The 21,870-nt window shown below is 39.3% G+C and overlaps 1 protein-coding gene across 2 annotated transcripts; it reads right to left on the bottom strand.

Annotated features, from left to right (window-relative positions):
• Nucleotides 1-5,419: 5,419 nt before the first annotated feature.
• LOC109021319 (G-type lectin S-receptor-like serine/threonine-protein kinase RKS1) lies at nt 5,420-9,383 on the bottom strand. 2 transcript variants are annotated; one of them, XM_035691612.1, is made up of 7 exons: nt 8,081-9,383; nt 7,732-7,869; nt 7,240-7,430; nt 6,897-7,107; nt 6,499-6,736; nt 6,211-6,361; nt 5,420-5,926 (listed from the first exon to the last, which is right to left on the bottom strand). In XM_035691612.1, the coding sequence occupies exons 1-7, from the start codon at nt 9,333-9,335 to the stop codon at nt 5,624-5,626; spliced, it is 2,487 nt and encodes an 828-aa protein (XP_035547505.1). In that variant the 5' UTR covers nt 9,336-9,383; the 3' UTR covers nt 5,420-5,623. The 2 variants fall into 2 exon arrangements, with proteins under 2 accessions (XP_035547505.1, XP_035547504.1); XM_035691611.1 differs by having other exon boundaries at nt 5,426-5,926; nt 7,207-7,430.
• Nucleotides 9,384-21,870: the final 12,487 nt, after the last annotated feature.

The raw sequence follows: 21,870 nt of genomic DNA, 5'->3' as shown, positions 1-21,870 counted from the left end.
TGACACTATTCGAGTGGTCTCCAGGTCGGCGAGTATCATCCCCTGCAGGACGTTCCCTCATGCAGGTTATGTCTAGAGGAGCCTACCCATGAGCCAGGTTTGAGACTTTGCTTGTTCTGGGCTAGGCTTTTGCAACTAAGTTTCCTTAATTGTCATTTTCAGGCCCACTAGGACGGTATTAAGTCATTTGAATTTTCTTGAGCAAGTTAATGATCGATGTTTCTATTTATTAGCTAGGGTAAGCTATTAATTGATATTTGGGTTGGCATCCTTATCCTAATGGTATTGTATCACCCAACACTACACTCAATAAGTAAATTACCTCGGTTAGATTATAATTGCAGTTAGACAACACTTTTTCCTTGATTTTGTGCGCTGTCATTGTCTTTCCCTAATGAAATTGCATTTGATCTATTAACAAAAGAAAGAGAGAAAAAGGGAAAAAAAATCTTCCCAAAGGAGATCATCCCTTATCTCTGCTTTCTTTCTTCATTTCAAGTGGTTGGTTAATAGTTTGACACATTAACACCATCAAACCATGCACACACCTTACTCTTACTTTATCCTATCCCCATCTTATCCGGATGTCTTTTAGCACTTTGGAGTGACAACGTTGCTTCTTTCAGAACAAAAAAGTGTAAATAATTGTTTTCAAAATGCAGAATCAGAATATTTGTTTTCAGAATGCGTAATCAAAACATGTTTTAAAAAATATCAGAGCAAATCTTTCATAAACCTTCTTATTCAAAAATAAAATCCTTTGGCATATCATAATCCGAGATATCATCTTCATATCATATCAGAGTATCACATCGGGATAGAGACCAAGTTTAATCCCTGTGGTAGGGTTATAAACCATCATTATACATGTGGTGAGGCCGTATTATCACCCATGGCAGGGCCATGTATCACTATTATCACATGTGGCAAGGTCGTATACCACTATTATCACTTGTGGCAGAGCTGTATACCACTACTATCACTCGTGGCAAAGTCGTATACCACTATTATCACCCGTGGTGGGGACTTGATTGAACAGAATCGAAAATAGAATCAGAAAGTATAACAAAGGTTTTTAACTGCCACATCATATCACTATAGAGTACGGAAACAGATTCAGATGATTTCACATATTCAAAAATAGATTATGAACATCTTCACATCACATGAACAAATTTTCATAAATTTCATATTCGCTCTTTTTGCATAATTTAGAAACAGAATGCAAAAAATAAGCTAATGTCTATACCAGTCATGACGAAAGTACTTGTCTCTTTCATACAGATTTCATGAGTAATACCGAACAAATAACTGATGTTGTTTCAAAGTTCTTTTTATAACAAAACATGCATATTTTTCATAACATCAACTCCAGCTTATTTCCTTTATGTAAAGTCTAGTATAGGAACTCTGCTTAGTTGGACTTCTTAACTTTCTAAATTTCTTCACATCAGTGTTGAACGAAAATTACTCGTCACCTATAAGATTGCCACGTAATTTCCATAAATTTTCAATCGAACACGTATCTCGATATTTAAACCTAACATGCTAAAAAATCATCCTATTTTAATTCCACAAAATCTAAAATTCCCATAATCCTACAATGCCATAATTTTCCAAATCCATCAATATCCACTTAATATACTTAATCTAATTTCAACTCAAACACCAGTCTATTTATGAAATCGAAACTCGACCCACTTAAAATAGTGAAAAGTCACTATAATAAAAATATTACCCGGCCCAAAATACTTTAGAGCCCGAGCCCAATCCAAAAACATTTAACTTCAAAATAACTTAACATGACTCACTCAAAAGTAAAAAGGAGCCCAGTAGAAAAGAAGCCCATGTGGCCCAAAGTAAAGACAATGCACTTTTAAAATCGTCATGTTTGGTTTTACAACTAAGTGGGAAAATTTGTAATTTCATAAAAAATACATCATAATTCAAGATAAGCCTTACAGGAAGGCAACACAATTGTTTATATTTTGAAAATTGGGAAAACACGAAGTGGGTGATACGGCTGAGGCATACTGAGAGGGAATGAGGCATGTAGAGGAGCAAGCAACTAGGCGGAGGTCGTTGGTGGTGAGCGCAACGGCAGAGCGCAGAGAGAGAGCATCGTTTGAGGGGAGGAACGGTTACTGAGAGAAACATGGCAGCTTGGGGTGGCGTTAAGGTGCCCTGAGGCAGTTCTGTGCTAATGGAGGCAACGTGGAGGGGCTGGCGACGTCGCTAGGCTTTACTGATGTGTTACAGGGCTGAAAACTGAGACGTTGGGGGGGGGTGTTTTCTTGCTCTGTTTTGGGTTTTTTAAAATAGGGGATGTGCAGTCACTTAAATAGTGGCTTGATAGTGTAGGGGTAGCGCAGTGGAGGAGTTCTTTGTTGTACCAAGGTTGAGCAGCTGAAGGGGGTTGCGGCTTGGTGGCTGGAGCCTCTAAAAGTTGGTCGCCGAACTGCACACAGCAAAATTTCTTAACTGAAAAAAAAAAAAAAAGAACTTTCTATTACAGCTAAGTTTTATGAGATGAAGGTGGTGGTGCACATGACGGCTTGGCTTTGGTGGTAGTCTTTTATGGTGGCCATGTTGAAACAACTCCAGCGACAGTACTTTGAAGGTAGGAGGAACACGGAGCGACAGTCTTAGTTTTAGGTTGAGGATGATTTACGAGGTATGTGTGCGATACTATAACGAACATTTATATAGAAAACTGATAAAACCCTAGAGAAAGATGAGAGGAGTAGAAACGTGCATGTGCATGGGAGTGGAGTCATGCATGGCGTGGAAATTGATCATTGGTTCTCACAGGCTTGGGTCTTGGACGCACAAGCTTTGGACTTTCTTTTCCTGAGTTTTGGGCCTTGATTCATCCTAAAAAATAATTCAACTTGTCCCACAAATTTCTCAGCCCATAGAAAGATTCCACCAATTTAAAAAAATATATATTTAATGATCTTAACTTAATTAGCAAGCCCAATCAAAATTCGATACCTGCCAAAATAAAAATTTGGGCCTGTAATCTTTTCCAAAATATAAATTGACTTTTCATTCGTATAAACCCAAAGATTTTTAGAATGCGGGCTTGGTGCTAGGCCCGGTTGTTACAATCAGTGCATAAGCCTCCTATTCATTAACTACCCTAGCATTGGGGGGCGTGTTGAGTCAGAACATGGCTATTATGGAGCATTTAAATGATGATGATGCTTGGGTATTGAACAATTTGGAAGTACAGATTTTTGGAAAAAAGAAGAAAACTATGCAAGTTGTGAGATGGCTAAAACTGAAACAAGGGCATTTGAAGCTCAATGTGGATGAGATTAGCGTTGGGAATCCAGGGCCGGCTGGTGGAGGTGGTGTCCTTAGAGACTGTACAGGTTTGCTTATTTTTGGTTTTTCAAAATATTTTGGTTCTTGTACTAATAATGAAGCTGAATTGAGAGTGGTGATGGAAGGAATAAAATTTTGTAAACATATGGGTTATAATAGTATTGACATTGAATGTGATTCGAATATTGTAGTGAATTGGAAAAGTTCCTGTAAATGCCCTTTTATGGTATTTGTGGGATTTTTGGGAGAAGCTTAATGGCTTATTAGAGGGAGTAGATTTTTCTATAAAGCATTTGTATAGGGAATGAAATAAAGTGGCAGATGTGTTGGCTCGACAGGGTGCCATGGGGAGGAATAATTTGTTTACAAATAGTTCTCAGCTCCCTATAGTTATCAAAAGGTTGTATAGATTGGATAAGATGGGTACGGCTTATATTAGGCATGTCTAGATGGTTTTTGTGTTGGTCTTGGTATAGGTTTGTTTTTTTTTATTGGTTGGTTTGATGCTTGGGGATTTTTAATAGATATTTTGTAAATCTCAATTTTCATTTTGTTACCACGGTATTCCTCCATCAAAAGTGATGGTTTTTTAATAAAATTTGGACAGGACTACTATGTGGGTGGCTACCGGCTTTTCTTAAAAAAACAAGTAGCCTAGTAGTAAATAAACTTATCATTTTGTAGTCCAATTACTGTTTGGGGGTACACTTTGATCGAGGTTAAACTGCAAGACGTTGATCTGAAAATGATTCGATAAATAATCGAGTCAGTTGAATTCGTATCAAATTGGCTTGTATTGTATGAAATTTATAAGTTTAACCATATCTTATTATATATTCACTGTATTTTTGTATTGTGTAAAAAATTATCAGCTACCCCGTCTAGGCCTCCTGAATACGTACACACAAGAAAGTTATTAATTGATGATATTATATTTTATTTTGAACAAGATATGAATCATCTTATTTTGCTGAGTAAGGCCGTATAAAATTTAATTGATGTTTTTATATTTTTACGATAAAGTTAGTAATGATATTTCTTTTTTTCTTGAGAAGGGTATTATTTAATTGATCTTGGATATTTCATTTTATTTTAACAATGTATCAGCTGATATTTATATTTTAGTACTGAACATAGTCATGAATTGTGATTTGGGTTAGGGATGGATGTTTTATGCATTGATTACCCAATACTACAGCAGCTTAAAATTTATTTAAAAAAATTCATGTAGGCTTTTTAAGTTATAAGTAATCACATGCAGATAGTAATACGTATCCTGGTAATTATTGGTTTGTGAAAGTGAGAACATTAATGATCTGGAGTACTTGAAATTAGCTTTTCTTGCTTTTATTTTTCGGGTATAAAAATATGTCTGATGAAAATTGTGATTTGAATTTTTTACTATTGCGGTTTCGAGCTCGTTTAGATATTGAGATGGGATGAGATATAATGGTTATAGATAAGTTAAATAAAATAATATTAGAATATTATTTTTTAATATTATTATAGTTTAGAAATTTAAAAAAATTGAATTGTTTATTATATTTTATATGAAAATTTTAAAAAAATTATAAATATAAGATGAGTTGAAATGAGACGGGTTGAGAGTGTTTCATATCCCATGTGTTGAGCTGCATGCTCTAGCTGGTGAATATCAATGGCCAGGAGATAACTTCAACATTTCACATCAATGATTAACAAAGACTATAAAAATTTCTACAAATTTGACAAAATCAAGAAAAAATGGAATAGTGGTCGACTTGGATGGATGCATGCATGCATGCCTGCCTCCAAGTTTCCAAGATGCTTACAAAATAAAGACACAAATGTCAAATTTTGATACTAGGAAAATTCTAGCCAGCCCCTAGCTATAGCGGGAAGAATATCATGATGGATGATGATCACACCAAGAATAAATAAGTGTATAGCAAATTTTATTCAAAGAAAGAAGACAATAACTTAGGTCAAGTTCATGTACATGGGATGATTGATTGCCGATGGTTGTGGGGTGTAATGTTAGAGGCAATAAGTTTAGGGGACAACAAAGTCAATTAATTGAATCTTTCGATGGACAACAAAGTCAAGGTTCTTCAACCTAAAAAATATTAACACCTCATCTATTCAGTCATAACATAATACAAGTAACAATATCTGCAGTATTAGCAAACAAAGAAAAAGAAAACAGAAAAGAAAAAATGGTAAAGTTTTTCTTTAGCGCCAAAAACATTACAAATGCCAAGTACTAGTCCTAAAAATTGTTAATCAAACAATTTGAATACAACCACCTAATTAATTAGCGAGGTTCGACGTTGGTTAATGTCACTTCATTTATAGAACAAGGTCCTTCTGCAACTGATCTTAAATCATTGGAAGCTATTCTGAAAATGAAAGCAGGTTGTTTGGGAGAAGGAAGAGTGGTTGCATCAGTACAGAGCATAAGCAGAACTTCCAACATATCTGGTCGATCTCTAACATCTTCTTGCACACATAACAGCCCAATTTGAATGCTTCTTAAGACTTCATGGGGAATATATGACTCATTTATCGATGAATCAACTATGTCCAAGGCTCTATCTTCTTTCCATAATTCCCAGACCTGTGTGGTTCGTAACATTAAGAATAAAAGGTTGAATTATAAAGGATTTAGATCCCTTATAAACTCTAGGATCAAGAGTACTGGGAGAGATATAAAATCCAAAGTAGAATCTACAACATTTGTTGAGTATAGAATATTGTCCAAAAAATTCACTTGAACAATAATAAATGTTTTCAGACTTATTTTACGTGTATATCACTCCCATGCTTGAAAACTTTGAGTTTCAATAAGGGATCTAAATCTGAGGACATAAGTAGTAAATATTGTTGTTTTTAGTGACTTACCTGCCCTATCAAAGTTAGGGAAGGGTGCTCCATATAAGAACCACTATTCTTCTTACCACTTACGATCTCCAATAATATTACACCAAAACTAAAGATATCTGATTTTGTCGAAAATTTTCCAAATACTGCATACTCTGGTGACATATAACCACTGCACAAGAATTGTGTCAAAATTAATCTTAACGTCATTGCATGTGAACACGATAAAAAGGCAACCTTAAAATTTTCTTAGTGCTTAAAAATTGGTGTAGTTTTAAGTGTGGAAACATGTTTGCATATGATACTCACTATGTTCCGACAACCCTGTTTGTCCTGTCTTGAATTTGGTCCCCCTTGAATATGCGAGCCACACCGAAATCTGAAATTTTGGGGTTCATCTCATCATCAAGTAAAATATTGCTTGTTTTAAGATCCCTATGGATAATTCTCAACCTCGAGTCGTGATGAAGATACAAAATTCCACGAGCAATCCCAATGATTATTTCAAAGCGTTTGCTCCAATTCAGGGATGAACTTCTTATAGGATCTATAACAATTTTGTTGCAGGAACACTCAAAATGGTGATTTCAATAGTAATTTGTATGTAGTTCTATGTATATAGACAACAAAAGAACATATATATATATATATGTGCGTGTGTGTGTGTGCGCGCGTGATGGGAATAAATTTTTAGAAACAAGACGTACCAAAAATAAAGAAGTTCAAGCTTTTGTTGGGCATGTACTCGTAAATGAGCATCTTTTCTTCCCCTTGAATGCAACAGCCTATCATTTTCACAAGATTTCGGTGTTGAAGTTTCGCAATCAACTTAACTTCATTTTTGAATTCTTCTATTCCTTGTCCTGAACTCTTGGATAGCCTTTTTACAGCTATGTGTTGTCCATTAGGTAATTGACCCTGACATGATTCGTCAATCTACTCCTTCAGTTCCATTTAACCCTTTCACACCCTCATTGTTATAGAATATTAAGGAACTTGAAATACAAAAAAGCTTACAAGATAGCAATCATGAGTTGTCACCGTATATACCTTAAAAACAGGGCCAAAACCACCTTGCCCAAGTTTATTGGCTGGAGAGAAATTATTTGTGGCAGCAACTATGCAGCTTAGATCGAAAATGGGTTGACCAGGGTTTGTATTACCGTCCTCGAGCTCATTTCCCTCCAAAGAGCCTTTGGTACCAGTAAAATTTAATGACTGATTGTGAAATTTTCTCTTCACTGTCCTAAAACGAATTGGGAGAGATTGTTTAATGCAAATTGGAATTAATAGAACATTTAAGGAACTTTCATCATGGGGAAAACTAATCTAAATGACTCCTAACATATGAGAACTTTTGTCTCGACTTATTGGAACACACACACACACACAAACACACACACACACACACGCATGCACACACACACACATATATATATATATATATATATGTATATATATATATCTATGTGTATATATATATATATATATATATCTTTGTGTGTGTGTGTGAACAAATACCATACAACTGGCTTTATTTACCTCTCGTTTTCTTCTTCTTCCTTAGCCATATATGGGCTAGTAAAATTACTGGCAACAATGGCAAAGCAATGGACATTACTACTAAAGCCAGCCTCCCCTTATTTCCAAAAAAACCTCCGGACTTCCTTGTATTCTTGGCTGAAAGGAAAAAGAGGGAAATAAGAAAAGTAATGCTTCTTTCTTCCATCTTGATTTTATCGTCCTTAATTATACCAGTAAATATGACACTAGTTAATATGACACATCTTAAATGGTTTCATAGGTCAACCACTTAGATGAAAATTGGCATAAATTATAACAAAATTAAGGATGAAAAACAACATTTCTCTTGCGAAAGAAAGAAGCATACCTAAATCTGCCGCATCCACACGAACATATACATTTGGGTCCTTCTCATCATAATGCACTTCAATATCCATCAACTCTCCATACCAATGCAAGCAATTTGTTTCTTTCCCATCATTCAAGCTTGTAAAAGCTGTGCAAGAACAATTCCTCAAGCAAGCTTGCTTGCATGCTTCATAGCCCATTATACTCAAATACATCTGACCAGCGTCAGGCGAAAATGGAGCCTTCACACGCTCCATCTTCACAAACCCTTCTCCATTTCCACACATAGACAAACCCGACTTCTTTCTTACACAACCCAGCTCAGAACCTTCTCTAAGATACCATTGCCTTGGTGACTTTGGCTCATACCCTGGGAGACATGAACATTCGAAATCAATATCGTCTGGGTTACAAATACTGTACGCGCCACAGTGTCCATACTTCTCACATCGATATATGGGTGCAGACCAGAAGTCCTTCCATCGATTTTCACCACCATTCCATACAAATTGCCGGAGCAATCCGGAGTTGTCTACCACTAATCTTGTGATGATTGCGGAGTCATCGAAGAAGTATTTGTGAGATATCTCATCTCCATTGTTGGTGTAATTGATCTTAAAATTGGATTTTATTGCAGTGGACCTCCATGGCCACGGTCCAGTCCGCCAATATGGGATCGAACCTTTGTACAAGAAGAACTGTGGTGCCTCAGTAAGATTTAGCTTATAGATATAATCCCCAGTTCCGGGGTCATCTCGGGACTTCCAAGATGTTAAGAATATATTGAGCCCGGTTCTCCGATTCAAGCCAAGTGACATGTTTGGCAACGAAGTGTCTGTAGGATAGTCAAAGCTTTGCCATAACACCTTTTTGTTGTTTTCCTGGACCAGTACTAGGTTTCCTGAATCCAAGAGTTGAGCTGCAGTCGATGCTTGCCCTTGAACTGAAACATTTGTAGACCAGAGAGAATGGTTAAAGTTGTCATGGAGAACAAGGTTTCCATCCTGGTTAATTGAGAGAACTCCCGAGGAATCATTGAAAGGATCATTCCTGTTTGCAACCCACACCACTGTTTGTTCTATCACTTTGGTGAACCAAATACCAAGATAACGATAACTTGAGTTGGTTGGGCTAAAGAAGCCAATGGAGAAATTCTTTTCTTTGGATAACAAAGTTTGGCCGTCTTTGATGGATTGGTTTTGTGTTAAGGTTTCAATGGCAGAACTGCAAAATAGGAAGAAGGAAAGAAAGACTAAAATCAAAATCTTTAACATTTTGTAGAGTTCATGTTGGAGCCAATGGTTCTTCTTTGGCAAAATGGGAAGAAGAATAGAAAGGCCTAAAAAAAAATAAAGCAAAACAGAACAAAACAAAAAGACAATAAATAATAGGATGGAAATAAATGACGATGACGCACTAGTGTGGAATCTTGCTCTAATTAAGAATCTTAGTCAAGCCCACGGGATGGAACTTTATAAGGAAGTCTTTTTTGGCCAGTTGAGAAATGTTACCTACACGTATTATAAGTTAGGTAATATATTCGTTTTGAAAAAAAAAAATTAGAATTTATTAATAAAAAATTAATTTTTTTTAATGTAAATTTTATATCTATTCACTTTTTATAAAAAGAATGTGCAGCTTTTCATAATCCATAACTGTAAAAAAAATATTCTAATTAAAATAGATTATATAATATAATATTATAAACTGACGTAATTTAATATGATCTATTAAATTATAAAATTATATATATTATAAAGTTAATTTAACGAATAAAAAAATCATATCAATCTTTTATAATTAATTTTGTTAATGCTTTTGTGCTGTAACGATAATCGCAAATATGTTATTTACCTGGAAAGATCCGAAATATTCCATCTTTTAATAGAAGGATGCCTAACCTATTCCATTATTAAAGTCAACCTTGGCGGCTTTAGTTTATAGCCTAGTCCTATTGTTAGGTAGACTCTCCTTCCGTCCATTGAAAAGTCTGATAGGGATGGCCATTCGTGTTCGTGAGGTCCAATTTTAACCAGGGATTTACAAGGAAAAGAAGTCTTTTGTTGGAATTTTTATTATGTGTAATTTTATGAATAATTGTGCTAGTGATGCATAATTATTTTTAAAAAGAGTAAAATTTATTATTAAAAAATTATTATTTTTAATGTGAGACTCATATTTATTCATTTTTTTAAAAAAAATTACGTAACGCTTGTACATTCTACTATTGAAATATCATTTATCTTTCAAGATTTATAGGTAGATGTGGGTATATTTTATCCTTTGGAAAGATAGCTATTCTATTCGGTGTTTCTATAATAAAAACTTCAATAAATTTTGGAAGAAATTTCACCTAGGAAATAGAGAAGGAAGCGTGCGCATTTAGAGCAACCATAATGGATTTATCATTTTGGGATAAAAAAAGTATTCTCTATTGAGTCATGCGTAATAAATGCAAAACCTATTTGTGTTTGATAACCGATTCTCTACATTTGAATAAACATAAATCTTTTACAAAAATAGATTCAAAAGTGACGTGATTTCATGTGATCTGTTATATTAGTTTGTGAATTTGCTTGTATAAAACCCATTTTGGTTAAAGTATTTCTTTTTTAATAAACTGTATACATCTACTTAAAGCCGCACACTCCTCTTTAACCAGGAGTCCAGATATCGTAAGATGAAGGACTGGTCTACGAAGTTCTACTTTGTATCTGGCCATGGGTGGGAGTTCCCAGTGGGTCATCGCGAGTTCCCTATCTGGACGAACTGGAGAAGGGTTCTGGAAGACAAGGCAATGTGCCCGACAGCTACCTTTGTTGAGTCACAGCGCATTGCAATCGTTCGAGAATGGGTGCAAAAGAACTCCAGCAACGTCCTCTCGGAAGCTCTCATTTTCAAGGAGAGCCTAAGGGGCTCTCTGCCTCCCCTTAGCCACATTCCTTTTGACGATAGGGTGATTATTGCCCGGCCCTAGGTCATTCCTGCCCGATGTGCCCCACGGACCCCTCTCCATTAGGCAAGGGGAAGAAGCCTCACTTAGAGGGGGCCCTGGCCGACAATAGGCCCACTTCTGAAGCCCTGATTACTCCAAGGCGGGAGTCAGCTACTCCCAAGGTCTGCTATCCTGCTGTCCTCGTAATGCCGGAGGAGGTGCCAGTAGGAACTTTTTCTTCGGTGTCCTTGGACCCACTGGCGGGAGGCCTTTTGGATGATGTTCCAGTCGTGCTGCCCCCGCTGACTGGTGCTGCTGATGTGCTCCTGGACACTGGTGAAATAGATGCTCTACTCTGGGGAGTCTTTGCGGTCGAGATCCTTGGGCGGGCTATCGAGGAGCAGCGTTCTTCGGAGGTTTCTCCTCTCTCCTCAACTCATTCTGTTGCCGGTAGTCATTCCTTCGGGGACAAGGTCGAGGCTTGCTCGGTGGGGTTTGGACACCATTAATGAGAGGGCGGCATCCGTTACTTCAAGTAACACTGTCGAGGAGGTGAGGCACAAAGCGGAAGGTGACTTCCTTCTGAATGTTGTAGTCGACTCGGGTCCAAGGAGTCTCCACTTCTACTGAGCCCTCGGCCTGGTGAATTTTGTCGGCAACCTCTTCGGCATGTGCTCCCGTCTGAGCGGACAGATCTTGGCATGGACCTCTCGAACTGGAGTCGATTACAACATCCAAAAAGGAATCACCCTCCACTTGGTGCTCTGCTTGGATAAGCAGGTTGTCGTGCTAGATGCTCTACTCTAGGGAGTCTTTGCGGTCGAGATCCTTGGGCAGGCTATTGAGGAGCAGCGTTCTCCGGAGGTTTCTCCTCTCTCTTCAACTTGTATTGTTGCCGGTGGTCATTCCTTTGGGAACAAGGTCGAGGCTTGCTCGGTGGGGTTTGGACACCATTAATGAGAGGGCGGCATCTGCTACTTCAGGTAACACTATCAAGGAGGTGGGGCACAAAGCGGAAGGTGACTTCCTTCTGCATGTTGTAGTCAGCTCGAGTCCGAGGAGTCTGCGCGACAACATGCTTATCCAGGCAGAGCACCAAATGGAGGGTGATTCCTTTCTGGATGTTGTAATCGACTCCAGTTCGAGAGTTCCATGCGAAGATCTGTCTGCTCAGAAGGGAGCGCATGCCGAAGAGGTTGCCAACAAAAGTCACCAGGCCGAGGGCTCAGTAGAAGTTATTCCTCCTTTGGCCCGACTGGAAACAGGAGAGAGCTGTGCGAAGGCTATAAGCCAGGTCGCCAAGTGTTTGTCCAAGTTTTTCTACAAGGTTCTATTATTCTTTTTTTTTTTTCCTTTTCCTTTTCCTTTCTCTCACTATTTTCTAGTTTTCCTTTACTGATCGTTCGCATGTGTGCCCCACCTGCTGTCAGGGTTCCTCACAGCTAATGTCTTTTATTATGGACGGCCAGGGGTCGTTGAGCAAGAAAATTAGGACCTTTGTATGATGACCCAGACCTCCCTTCATTGTACTCACGGCGAAAGGGAGAAGAAGGAGCAGTTGGAGCAAGAGCTATGGAAGGTGCAGCTTTCCTTGAAGGAGGAACACAAGAAAAATAAGAAACTTAATTGCAGCCGGAAGAGGCTCAAGAAGAAAGCGAGGGAAGCTGAAGAGGATGGCCAGCAGTTGGAGTGGCTCGTTACAGATCTTCAGGGTGACCTGTCACGAGTTCAAGAGGCCGCCTCCCACCTGGACAAGCAGTTGAAGTTTGTCCCGGACGTTTGCAATCTTGCATTGAGGCATGGGTGCGCTGAGGGCCGTAGGTCGATGTGGGACCACCTCTTGGAAAGTCCGTAATTGCATTTGTGGACTTTTGAGAAATATTTGCGGAGCCTCAACCTTTCCCATATCTCTGTCGACGAGGTGGCTTCCGCGTTTATCCGCGAGTTGGGAAAGAAAGAGATCCCTGATGCTTTCCCCAGTCTCGTTGTTCCAGCCAATCCTAAGCTCGCTGCTTCAGAGCAGGGGGATCCTGCTCCTGATGTTCCTAAGGTTGGTACTCCCAGTGTCGAGGCCTGACGTCGCCACGCCCTATCTCCTTAGTGTAGCTGCTGCTCTTTTATTTTGCTCTTCCCTTTCTTTACTTTTTACTAAATGCACATACCTATACGTTGCCACCCCACGACTTGTATACAACTTCGATCAATGGAATTGTTTCACACTTTTGTCGTGCAAGGCTGCTTGTCTTTACTATGTTTTTCCTTCATGCTTTTCTTTCCCTTTTTCATTTTCGTGGCTGGCTGGAGGGGCTATGCCGCAGAAAATTATGGGATTCCTAAATACCCCGCTAGTCGTCCATTCATCCGTTTGTGCTACCGTTGTTCGCCCTTATTAGGTAGTCATCCTCTTGAGACCTCCATGCGATTTTACTTGATGAGGCTTTGGCTTGCTGTGCCTCCTAACTTTTTGTTGCGCTTAGCTGGCTTTTGTTGTGTATTATTGTACTTAGTCATTTTATGTTGCAACTTGCTCTTTGTAACTCTGCGGCCTCACGTTGTAGTTGTCGATGATTAATGATATTACATTTTATTGACCGTGTCGGCTATTTGTCTGTGTATTTTTCCTCATTGTTCCCCTCTTCTCTTTATTTTGTGGCCGGCTTGGGGGGTTTGGCCACAAGGGATTACGGGCTCAGCATTTGGTGGGGGTGTTGTCGCCCTACAAAGCCTTACGGTCCCCCCCCCCCCCCCAATACACCGACCCTACGCTACGACCCCGGCTTCCCTGCCTGTACCACTTTTGTCTGCCTTTGTTGTGTAGTCGTTCTCCTGAGGCCTTTAGTGACTTTGTGTGATGAGGCCAATGTTTCTTCGCATTCTCCTTGCCAATTTCCTTTTTTTTTCTTTTTCTTTTTTTTTTTTTTTTGCCTTCCATCTCTTGATTGTGCTTTACCTCGCTTAATCATTTTATTCTTCCATTTTGTGCCATCATGCTTTACTTGGGCATGTAGTCATCTTTGTGCCCCTCCCGCATAGTTGGATATGAGTGGACCGAGCTGCTTTTTACCATGATGATGATCGAGATCAATTCTTCGAGTAGTTGTGGGGTTGATCCTGCTCTCCACCATTGGGAGACAAGGTGGCCTCTGGCTCAGCCTGTTTCCTTGGTCTGTGGGGAGGTGAGTTATACGGGCTGTTTGGAATTGTACTCGCCCTTCTCCATTGGCATTTCGTATTTGATCCTTGCTTGGAAAACAAGGATATTATCACCATTTTGTCCTTAAGGGCAAGAGTTAATTTAGCAAATCTGGGCCTCCTGGCCTATGTCGTGATGTACTCGTTACTTCCTGTCATGTTGCTGATGTCCATGTTCTTTGGTGAAGTATTCGGGCAATCGAAGGACCTGGCCCGCTCTCCATTGGGGAGAGGTCAGGACACCTTTGGCCAACCGCCCCTTTGACCCTCGAGGAAGTAATGTCTTTGGGCGGTCGCAGGCCGATTTGTTCTTTATTGTGATGGGAGTTGGGATAAGTATTCGGGCAGCCTAAAGGCTGGACCCACTCTCCTCCACAGGAGGGTTCGATCGGCCTCTTGCCCAACCCGTCCCTATTAGCCAGCAGAGAGGTAATTTGTTCGGGCAGTTTGAGTCTGAACCAGCTCCCACTCGTTGACACCATGTAGCTCTTTGCTTTAACTTTTTCACTTTGGAGATTTTGTTCACGTCGGGTAGCCGAAAGACTAGACCCGTACTCCATTAGGGAGAGGTCGGAATGCCTTATGTCAAACCCACACTTTTAATTCCCCAATGAGGTAACTTCTTTGGATAGCCGTGGGGCTGGTCCACTCTTTCGCTGCAATTGGAGTCGGGGTAAGCATTCGGATAGCCTAAAGGTTGGACCTGCTCTCCACCACAGGAGGATCTAAGCGGCCTCTAGCTCAACTCGTCTAAGTTACCCCACGGGGAGGTAATTTGTTCAGTCAATTTGAAACTGAACCCATTTTCGCTCGTTGACATCATAGGAAAATGTAGGATTTGGGTCAAACTGGCACTGAACCCACTCTTCGTTCCTGGCGGAAGTCATGGACGCTGAATCCGCACTCCTCCGTGGAAGGGGTAGAGTAGCCTTCGGCCTGACTCATCCTTTGCGTCCCACTGGGAGGTAAGTTTTCGGGCAATTTGCAACTAGACCTTCTCCCGCCTATTTTCAGGCAGCTAAGGACTAACCCGCACTCCTCTGCATGAGGGATAAGACAACATTTGGGCCAACCTTTCCTTGTGGTATCCAGCGGGGGAGGTAAGTTTGGACAACGATATAGATAGTCCACTCTTCGCTGCGATGGGAGTTGGGGTAAGTTGTTTGGGCCACCGAGGGGCATGACTTGCTCTCCATCACAGGAGGGATAGAATAGCCTTCGAACTAGTTCTCCCCTTTGGTCCGATGTGGCTGGTCCCCCTTCGAACTAGATCTCCCCTTCGAACTAGAATAGCCACCGAGGTACGTTGTTCGGGCAGCGATGTGGCTGGTCCGATCTTTGCTATGATGAGGGTTGGAGTAAGTTATTCGGGTTGCTTGGGGGGTAGGAGCCGCTCTCCATCGCGGGAGCTACGTTGTTTGGGAAATTTGGGATTGGACCTCGTAGGGAAGGTAAACATTAATTTGGTGATGATTTTGTCGTCGCAGATTTCATTAATCGTAGACGAGTTTCATTGTCCTAAACAATCACGTTTTTCATTAAATAGAAGCAATTTACAATAATTAAATGACACATTACAAAATGAAGGGAAACGAAGCCTTCAACCGAGGAGCTTTCATTCATTTTGCCTTTGCCTCTAGGGCCATGCACCCTCTCGCTCCCCCTTTAGCTTGGCAGGGCGAGTCGCAGAATAAGGCCTGTCAAGGCTCTCCAAGCAGTGCATGGCCTCGCCTTTCCTGGGGGTGTTGTCCAAGATAGTCCCACCATCCTTCTATTTTAGATCTTGGACATAGCATTATCTTGCCAAGACCTGTTTCCTAGAATTTTCGACACTCTGCGGGGAGTCGAGAACTTCATCTTGAGGTGCTAGGTTGACGTGACGGCCTGCAAACTGTTGAGGGTGGGCCTTTTGATGATGCCATTGTATGATGACGGGGTCCACACCACCAGGAAGTCGACTATGATTGAGGTCGTGCAGGGGGTGCTGCCAGCGAGGACCGACAACATAATGGTTCCCACAAGCTGAACCATACTCTTGGTTCAGCTTGTAGGAGCCGCTCTCCATCATGGGAGGTACGTTGTTTGGGCAATTTGAGACTGGACCTCGTAGGGAAGGTAAACATTAATTTGGTGATGATTTTGCCATCGCAGATTTCATTAATCGTAGACGAGTTTCATTGTCCTAAACAATCACGTTTTTCATTAAATAGCAGCAATTTACAATAATTAAATGACACATTACAAAATGAAGGGAAACGGAGCCTTCAACCGAGGAGCTTTCATTCATTTTGCCTTTGCCTCTAGGGCCATGCACCCTCTCACTCCCCCTTTAGCTTGGCAGGGCGAGTCGCAGAATAAGGCCTGTCAAGGCTCTCCAAGCAGTGCATGGCCTCGCCTTTCCTGGGGGTGTTGTCCAAGATAGTCCTACCATCCTTCTATTTTAGATCTTGGACGTAGCATTATCTTGCCAAGACCTGTTTCCTAGAATTTTCGACACTCTGCGGGGAGTCGAGAACTTCATCTTGAGGTGCTAGGTTGACGTGACGGCTTGCAAACTATTGAGGGTGGGCCTTTTGATGATGGCATTGTATGATGACGGGGTCCACACCACCAAGAAGTCGACTATGATTGAGGTCGTGCAGGGGGCGCTGCCAGCGAGGACCGACAACATAATGGTTCCCACAAGCTGTTGTCAATGAGGATTTTACATATGGTGAAGTTGGCGACCAGAATAGTCACCAATTGCACATCGTCCTGGAAATACAGGACCCTCTCCTCGTCGGCCTTCGTGAAGGAGAAGACTGGGGTAGGCTCTCCCCTTCGATGCTTGGTGAGATGGTACTCGGCCAAGTATACCTCGTGGCACCAAGCCCGCTTGGCGTGTGCTTTTTTGATTGAGAAGGAAACACCCCCACCCGCAAATCCTCCCACTATGGTTTGGATTTCTCTGAGTGGGGGTCCCCCTCGTGGTGGCGAACGGGGACAACCTGGCTATGGCCCCCATGCTGGTGGTCTTCGGTGAGGACTGTCTTTTCTCTTGAGCCAGTTGACTCCGTCCATGCTCATTTCCCTCGACCTTCCCCTTCTTTCCTGCTCTAGTCTTTGGGTCGGGGGATAGCATTGCCTCGTCCTCAACACATGTTCCCTTCTTCCTTACTGGGAGAAGCAATCATCGGTGTTATGCGAGGTGGACCTTTGGTATGTGCAGTAGTGCCGTGCAATACTCCGATCATCCTTTTGGCGGGTGCAGAGGTGTCAACCTCATGGATGGTGAATGTAGGCTAGTCAAACTAAGGTCCCGGTCCCCTCGTCGGGGCTTCCTCCCTCCTTTTGTCTTAAGAACTCTTTTTCGACTTCTCATGGGCCCTAGCCTTAGCCAGGGCCCTCTCCTTCCTCTCTACTTGCTCTAACTCTTTTTTTCTCGGTTCCGTCAGGGCTCGAAGAGTGTCCACTGCGATGATGAAGTTGTAGACCTGATCCATGAACTCTCGAAGTGCCACGAGAGTCCTCCTCACCATTTCAGCCATAAACTGGGATCGCGGCATAACCCTTCCTAAAAGCGCTGCCAAGGTTATTTTCTCATCCTGATTGTCAGTAGTCATGCACTCCTTGTTGAACCGAGTCAGGAAGGATAATGACTCCTGCCTTTGACAAGTTTATAGCAAATTTTATTCACGGAAGAAGACAATAACTTATGTCAAGTTCGTGTACAAGGGATGATTGTTTGTCGATGGCTGTGGGGTGTAATGTTAGAGGTGACAAGTTTGGGGGACAACAAAGTCAATTAATTGAATCTTTCGATGGACAACAAAGTCAATGTTCTTCAACCTATAAAATATTAACACCTCATCTATTTTGTCATAGTAGAATACAAGTAACAATATCTACAGTATTAGCAAACTAAGAAAAAGAAAACATAAAATAAAAGATAGTGAAGTTTTTCATTAGCACCAAAAACAGTAAAAATGCCAAGTACTAGTCCTAAAAATTGTTAATGAAACAATTTGAATACAACCACCTAATTAATTAGTGAGCTTCGACATTGGTTAATGTCAACCTCATTTATAGAACAAGGTCCTTCTGCAACTGATTTTAAATCATTGGAAGTTGTTCTGAAAATGAAAGCAGGTTGTTTGGGAGAAGGGAGAGTGGTTGCATCAGTACCCAGCTTAAGCAGAACTTCCAACATATCTAGCCGATCTCTAACATCTTATTGCACACATAACAGCCCAATTTGAATGCTTCTCAAGACTTCATTGGGAACATATGGCGCATTTATCGATGAATCAACTATGTCCAAGGCTCTATCTTCTTTCCATAGTTCCCAAACTTGTGTGGTTCGTAGCATTATGAATAAAAGGTTGTATTATAAAGGATTTAGATAGAGATAAAATTCAAAGTACACCCTACAACATTTGTCAAGTATATAACATTGTCTAAAAAATTCACTCGAACAATAATAAATATTGTAAGACTTATTTTACGTGTATATCTCTCCCAGGCTTGAAGACTTTGAGTTTGAATAAGAATGCAAAGGGATCTGAATCTAAGGATATAAGTGGTAAATATTGTTATTTTTAGTTACTTACATCCCTATCAAAGTTAGGAAAGGGTGCTCGATATAAGAACTACGATTCTTCTTACCACTTGCGATTTCCAATAATATTACACCAAAACCAAAGACATCAGATTTTGTCAAAAAGTTTCCAAATACTGCATACTCTGGTGACATATAACCACTACACAAGAATTGGATCAATGTTAATCTTAACATCAATACATGTGAACACTATAAAAAGGCAACCTTAAAATTTTCCTAGTGCTTAAAAATTGGTGCAGTTTTAAGTGTGGGAATATGTTTGCATATGATACTCACTATGTTCCGACAACTCTGTTTGTCTTGTCTTGAATTTGGTCCTCCTTTAATATGCGAGCCAAACCAAAATCTGAAATTTTGGGGTTCATCTCATCATCAAGTAGAATATTGCTTGTTTTGAGATCCCTGTGGATAATTCTCAACCTTGAGTCGTAATGAAGATACAAAATCTCACGAGCGTTCCCAATGATTACTTCAAACATTTGCTCCGATTCAAGGATGAACTTCTTGTAGGATCTATAACAATTTTGTTGCTGGAACAATCAAAATGATGATTTCAATAGTGACTTGTATGTGGTTCTATCTATATAAAAAACAAAAGATCGTGTGTGTGTGTGTGTGCGTGTGTGTGAAGGGAATAAATTTTTATAAACAAGACATACCAAAAAGAAAAAAGTAATAAATTTTTAGAAACAAGACATACCAAAAATAAAGATGTTCAAGCTTTTGTTGGACATGTACTAGCAAATCAGCATCTTTTCTTCCCCCTGAATGCAACAACCTATCATTTTGACAAGATTTCTGTGTTAAAGTTTCACAATCAACTTAACTTCATTTTTTAATTCTTCTATTCCTTTTCTTGAACTCTTGGATAGCCTTTTTAGGTAATTGACCCTGACATGATTACTCAATTTGCACCTTCAATTCCATTTAACCCTTTCACACCCTCATTGTTATAGAATATTAAGGAATTTGAAATACAAAAAAATTGCAAGATAGCAATCATGAGTTGTCACCGTATATACCTTAAAAACAGGGCCAAAACCACCTCCAAGTTTATTCACTAGAGAGAAACTGTATGTGGCAGCAACTATGTAGCTTAGATAAAAACAAAAAAATGGGTTGACCTGGGTTTGTATTATTGTCCTCGAGCTCATTTCCCCCCAAAGAGCCTTTGGTACCAGTAAAATTTAATGACTGATTGTGCAATTTTCTATTCACTGTCCTAAAGCGTATTGGGAGAGATTGTTTAATACAAATTAGAATTAATAGAGCATTTACGGAACTCCTGACATATGAGAACTTTTGTCTCGACTTATTGGAACACACACACACACACAATATCCTTATGCCCCTTTTGGCAAGAAGGATTTAATATCCTTATGCATTTATGTATTCCAGATTTACACTAATATTCAAAAAATCTAAACAGCGATATAGTAATAAATAGGGATGAAGAGAAGTGATTCGACTATCAGAAGCCAAATGGCTCCGATACCAAATGGGGCGGAAGTGAATACAAAAATGCGAATTGCATACAGAAATGTGAATTGCATAATTAAGCACAAGCAATTATAGAACCAGATAACTGGATATAATATAAATGAAAGTAATGCAGAACCAGATAACTGGAAGTAATGAACTGGTGATAAAAGAATTAAATTAAAAGCAAGATTAGATGACTGGACAGACCAGATAACTGGAACTTGGTAATAATGAAAATAAACTGAAAAATCTTGATTCAAAATAATTTGCATTTCTGTATGCAATTCGCATTTATGTATTCACTTCTGCCCCTTTTGGTATCAGAGTCATTTCTATTATATCCAGCTTCGGTAAACAATGGCAAGAAGGATTTAATATCCTTACGCATTTCAGTATTCCAGATTTACACTAATATTCAAAAAATCTGTTAATAAAAAATCTTTTGGCAAGAAAAAGAATTTAAAAAATCCTTCAAAAACGAAATTGTTATAATTCTGGCAAATCTGGGCATTTTCTAATAAATGTCCAAACAAGCCCAATAAATTCAGAAACAAACTTAATTAGTTGAATATTAGTGTCAATGATCAAGAAGATCTGTTTCGACTCCTAAAAACAAAATCTTCCTCATCTTCTGACATCAATGAGTTTAGTTCTAGTGATTCAGAATATCACTCAGAAACTAAACCCTATAATTCTCCTAATATTAAGCTTGATTGTAATGATTCTTATTGTAAATCTTAAAATAAAACAATTAATGTTTTAACCAAAGCTGAAGAATAAGAAAATCTTTTATTAACATTGATTTCTCAAATTACTAATCCTGACCTTAAAGAACAATATCTTTACAAGCTCAAGAAGACTATGGTTCGCTAAAAACCAAAAACTTCTAAGCAAAGAATCAGTTTTCAAGACACTTTGCAGAGATTTCAAAAGATAAAACCCGAATATGTTTCTACTAATGATTTACAACATGAAATAAATATTATTAAAAAAGAAATTATTGAACTCAAAACTGAGATCAATAGTCTCAAGTCTGAAAATGACTCTTTAAAACAAGAATTTTTATGTTTTAAAATTGATAAACAATTTGATCAGGACATTCCTTCAGACAATAAGCGAGCAAATGATTCTGATTCTAACCAAAGAGAAGAGAAATCTTCTGAGAATCAGATCTGTTTAATTCGTCATACTACATCCTAAATGGTTTTCCAGAGTTTCTATTATTATTTTTCATGAATTTCAATTTTCTGTTATTGCCATGATTGATTCCGGGTCGGATATGAATTGTATCCGGGAAGGATAAATACCTAGTAAATACTATAAAAAAATCTATTGAGAGATTATTTACGGCAAATGATTCTCAAATGAAAATCACCTATGAACTAAATACTACTCATGTTTGCTAGGATAATGTTTGTATTAAAATTCCTTCTGTACTTGTTAGAAACATGTCCGACAAAGTCATATTTGGAATTCCTTTTATTTCTTCTTTATATCCATTTCTTTTTTACAATGATGGTATTACTACCGACCTTTTTGAACAGAAAGTTAAATTTAAATTTGCTTCAAGATTTGAAATTGATATTGACAAAAGTTTGAA

This window comes from Juglans regia, chromosome 7 (assembly GCF_001411555.2).
Source record: "Juglans regia cultivar Chandler chromosome 7, Walnut 2.0, whole genome shotgun sequence".
NCBI lineage: Eukaryota > Viridiplantae > Streptophyta > Magnoliopsida > Fagales > Juglandaceae > Juglans > Juglans regia.
Note: the sequence above shows the minus strand (reverse complement) of the source record. Positions and strands in the feature narration are given on the sequence as shown.

What these genes read in the sequence shown, in the direction of transcription:
- LOC109021319 (XM_035691611.1), bottom strand. Translation starts at nt 9,335, where the DNA reads ATGTTAAAGATTTTGATTTTAGTCTTTCTTTCCTTCTTCCTATTTTGC. An exon ending in TGTGGATGCGGCAGATTTAG is followed by an intron (nt 7,870 to 8,080) that starts GTATGCTTCTTT and finishes TTTTCCTTTCAG; the next exon opens with CCAAGAATACAAGGAAGTCC. An exon ending in CTTGAACTTCTTTATTTTTG is followed by an intron (nt 6,737 to 6,896) that starts GTACGTCTTGTT and finishes AAATTGTTATAG; the next exon opens with ATCCTATAAGAAGTTCATCC.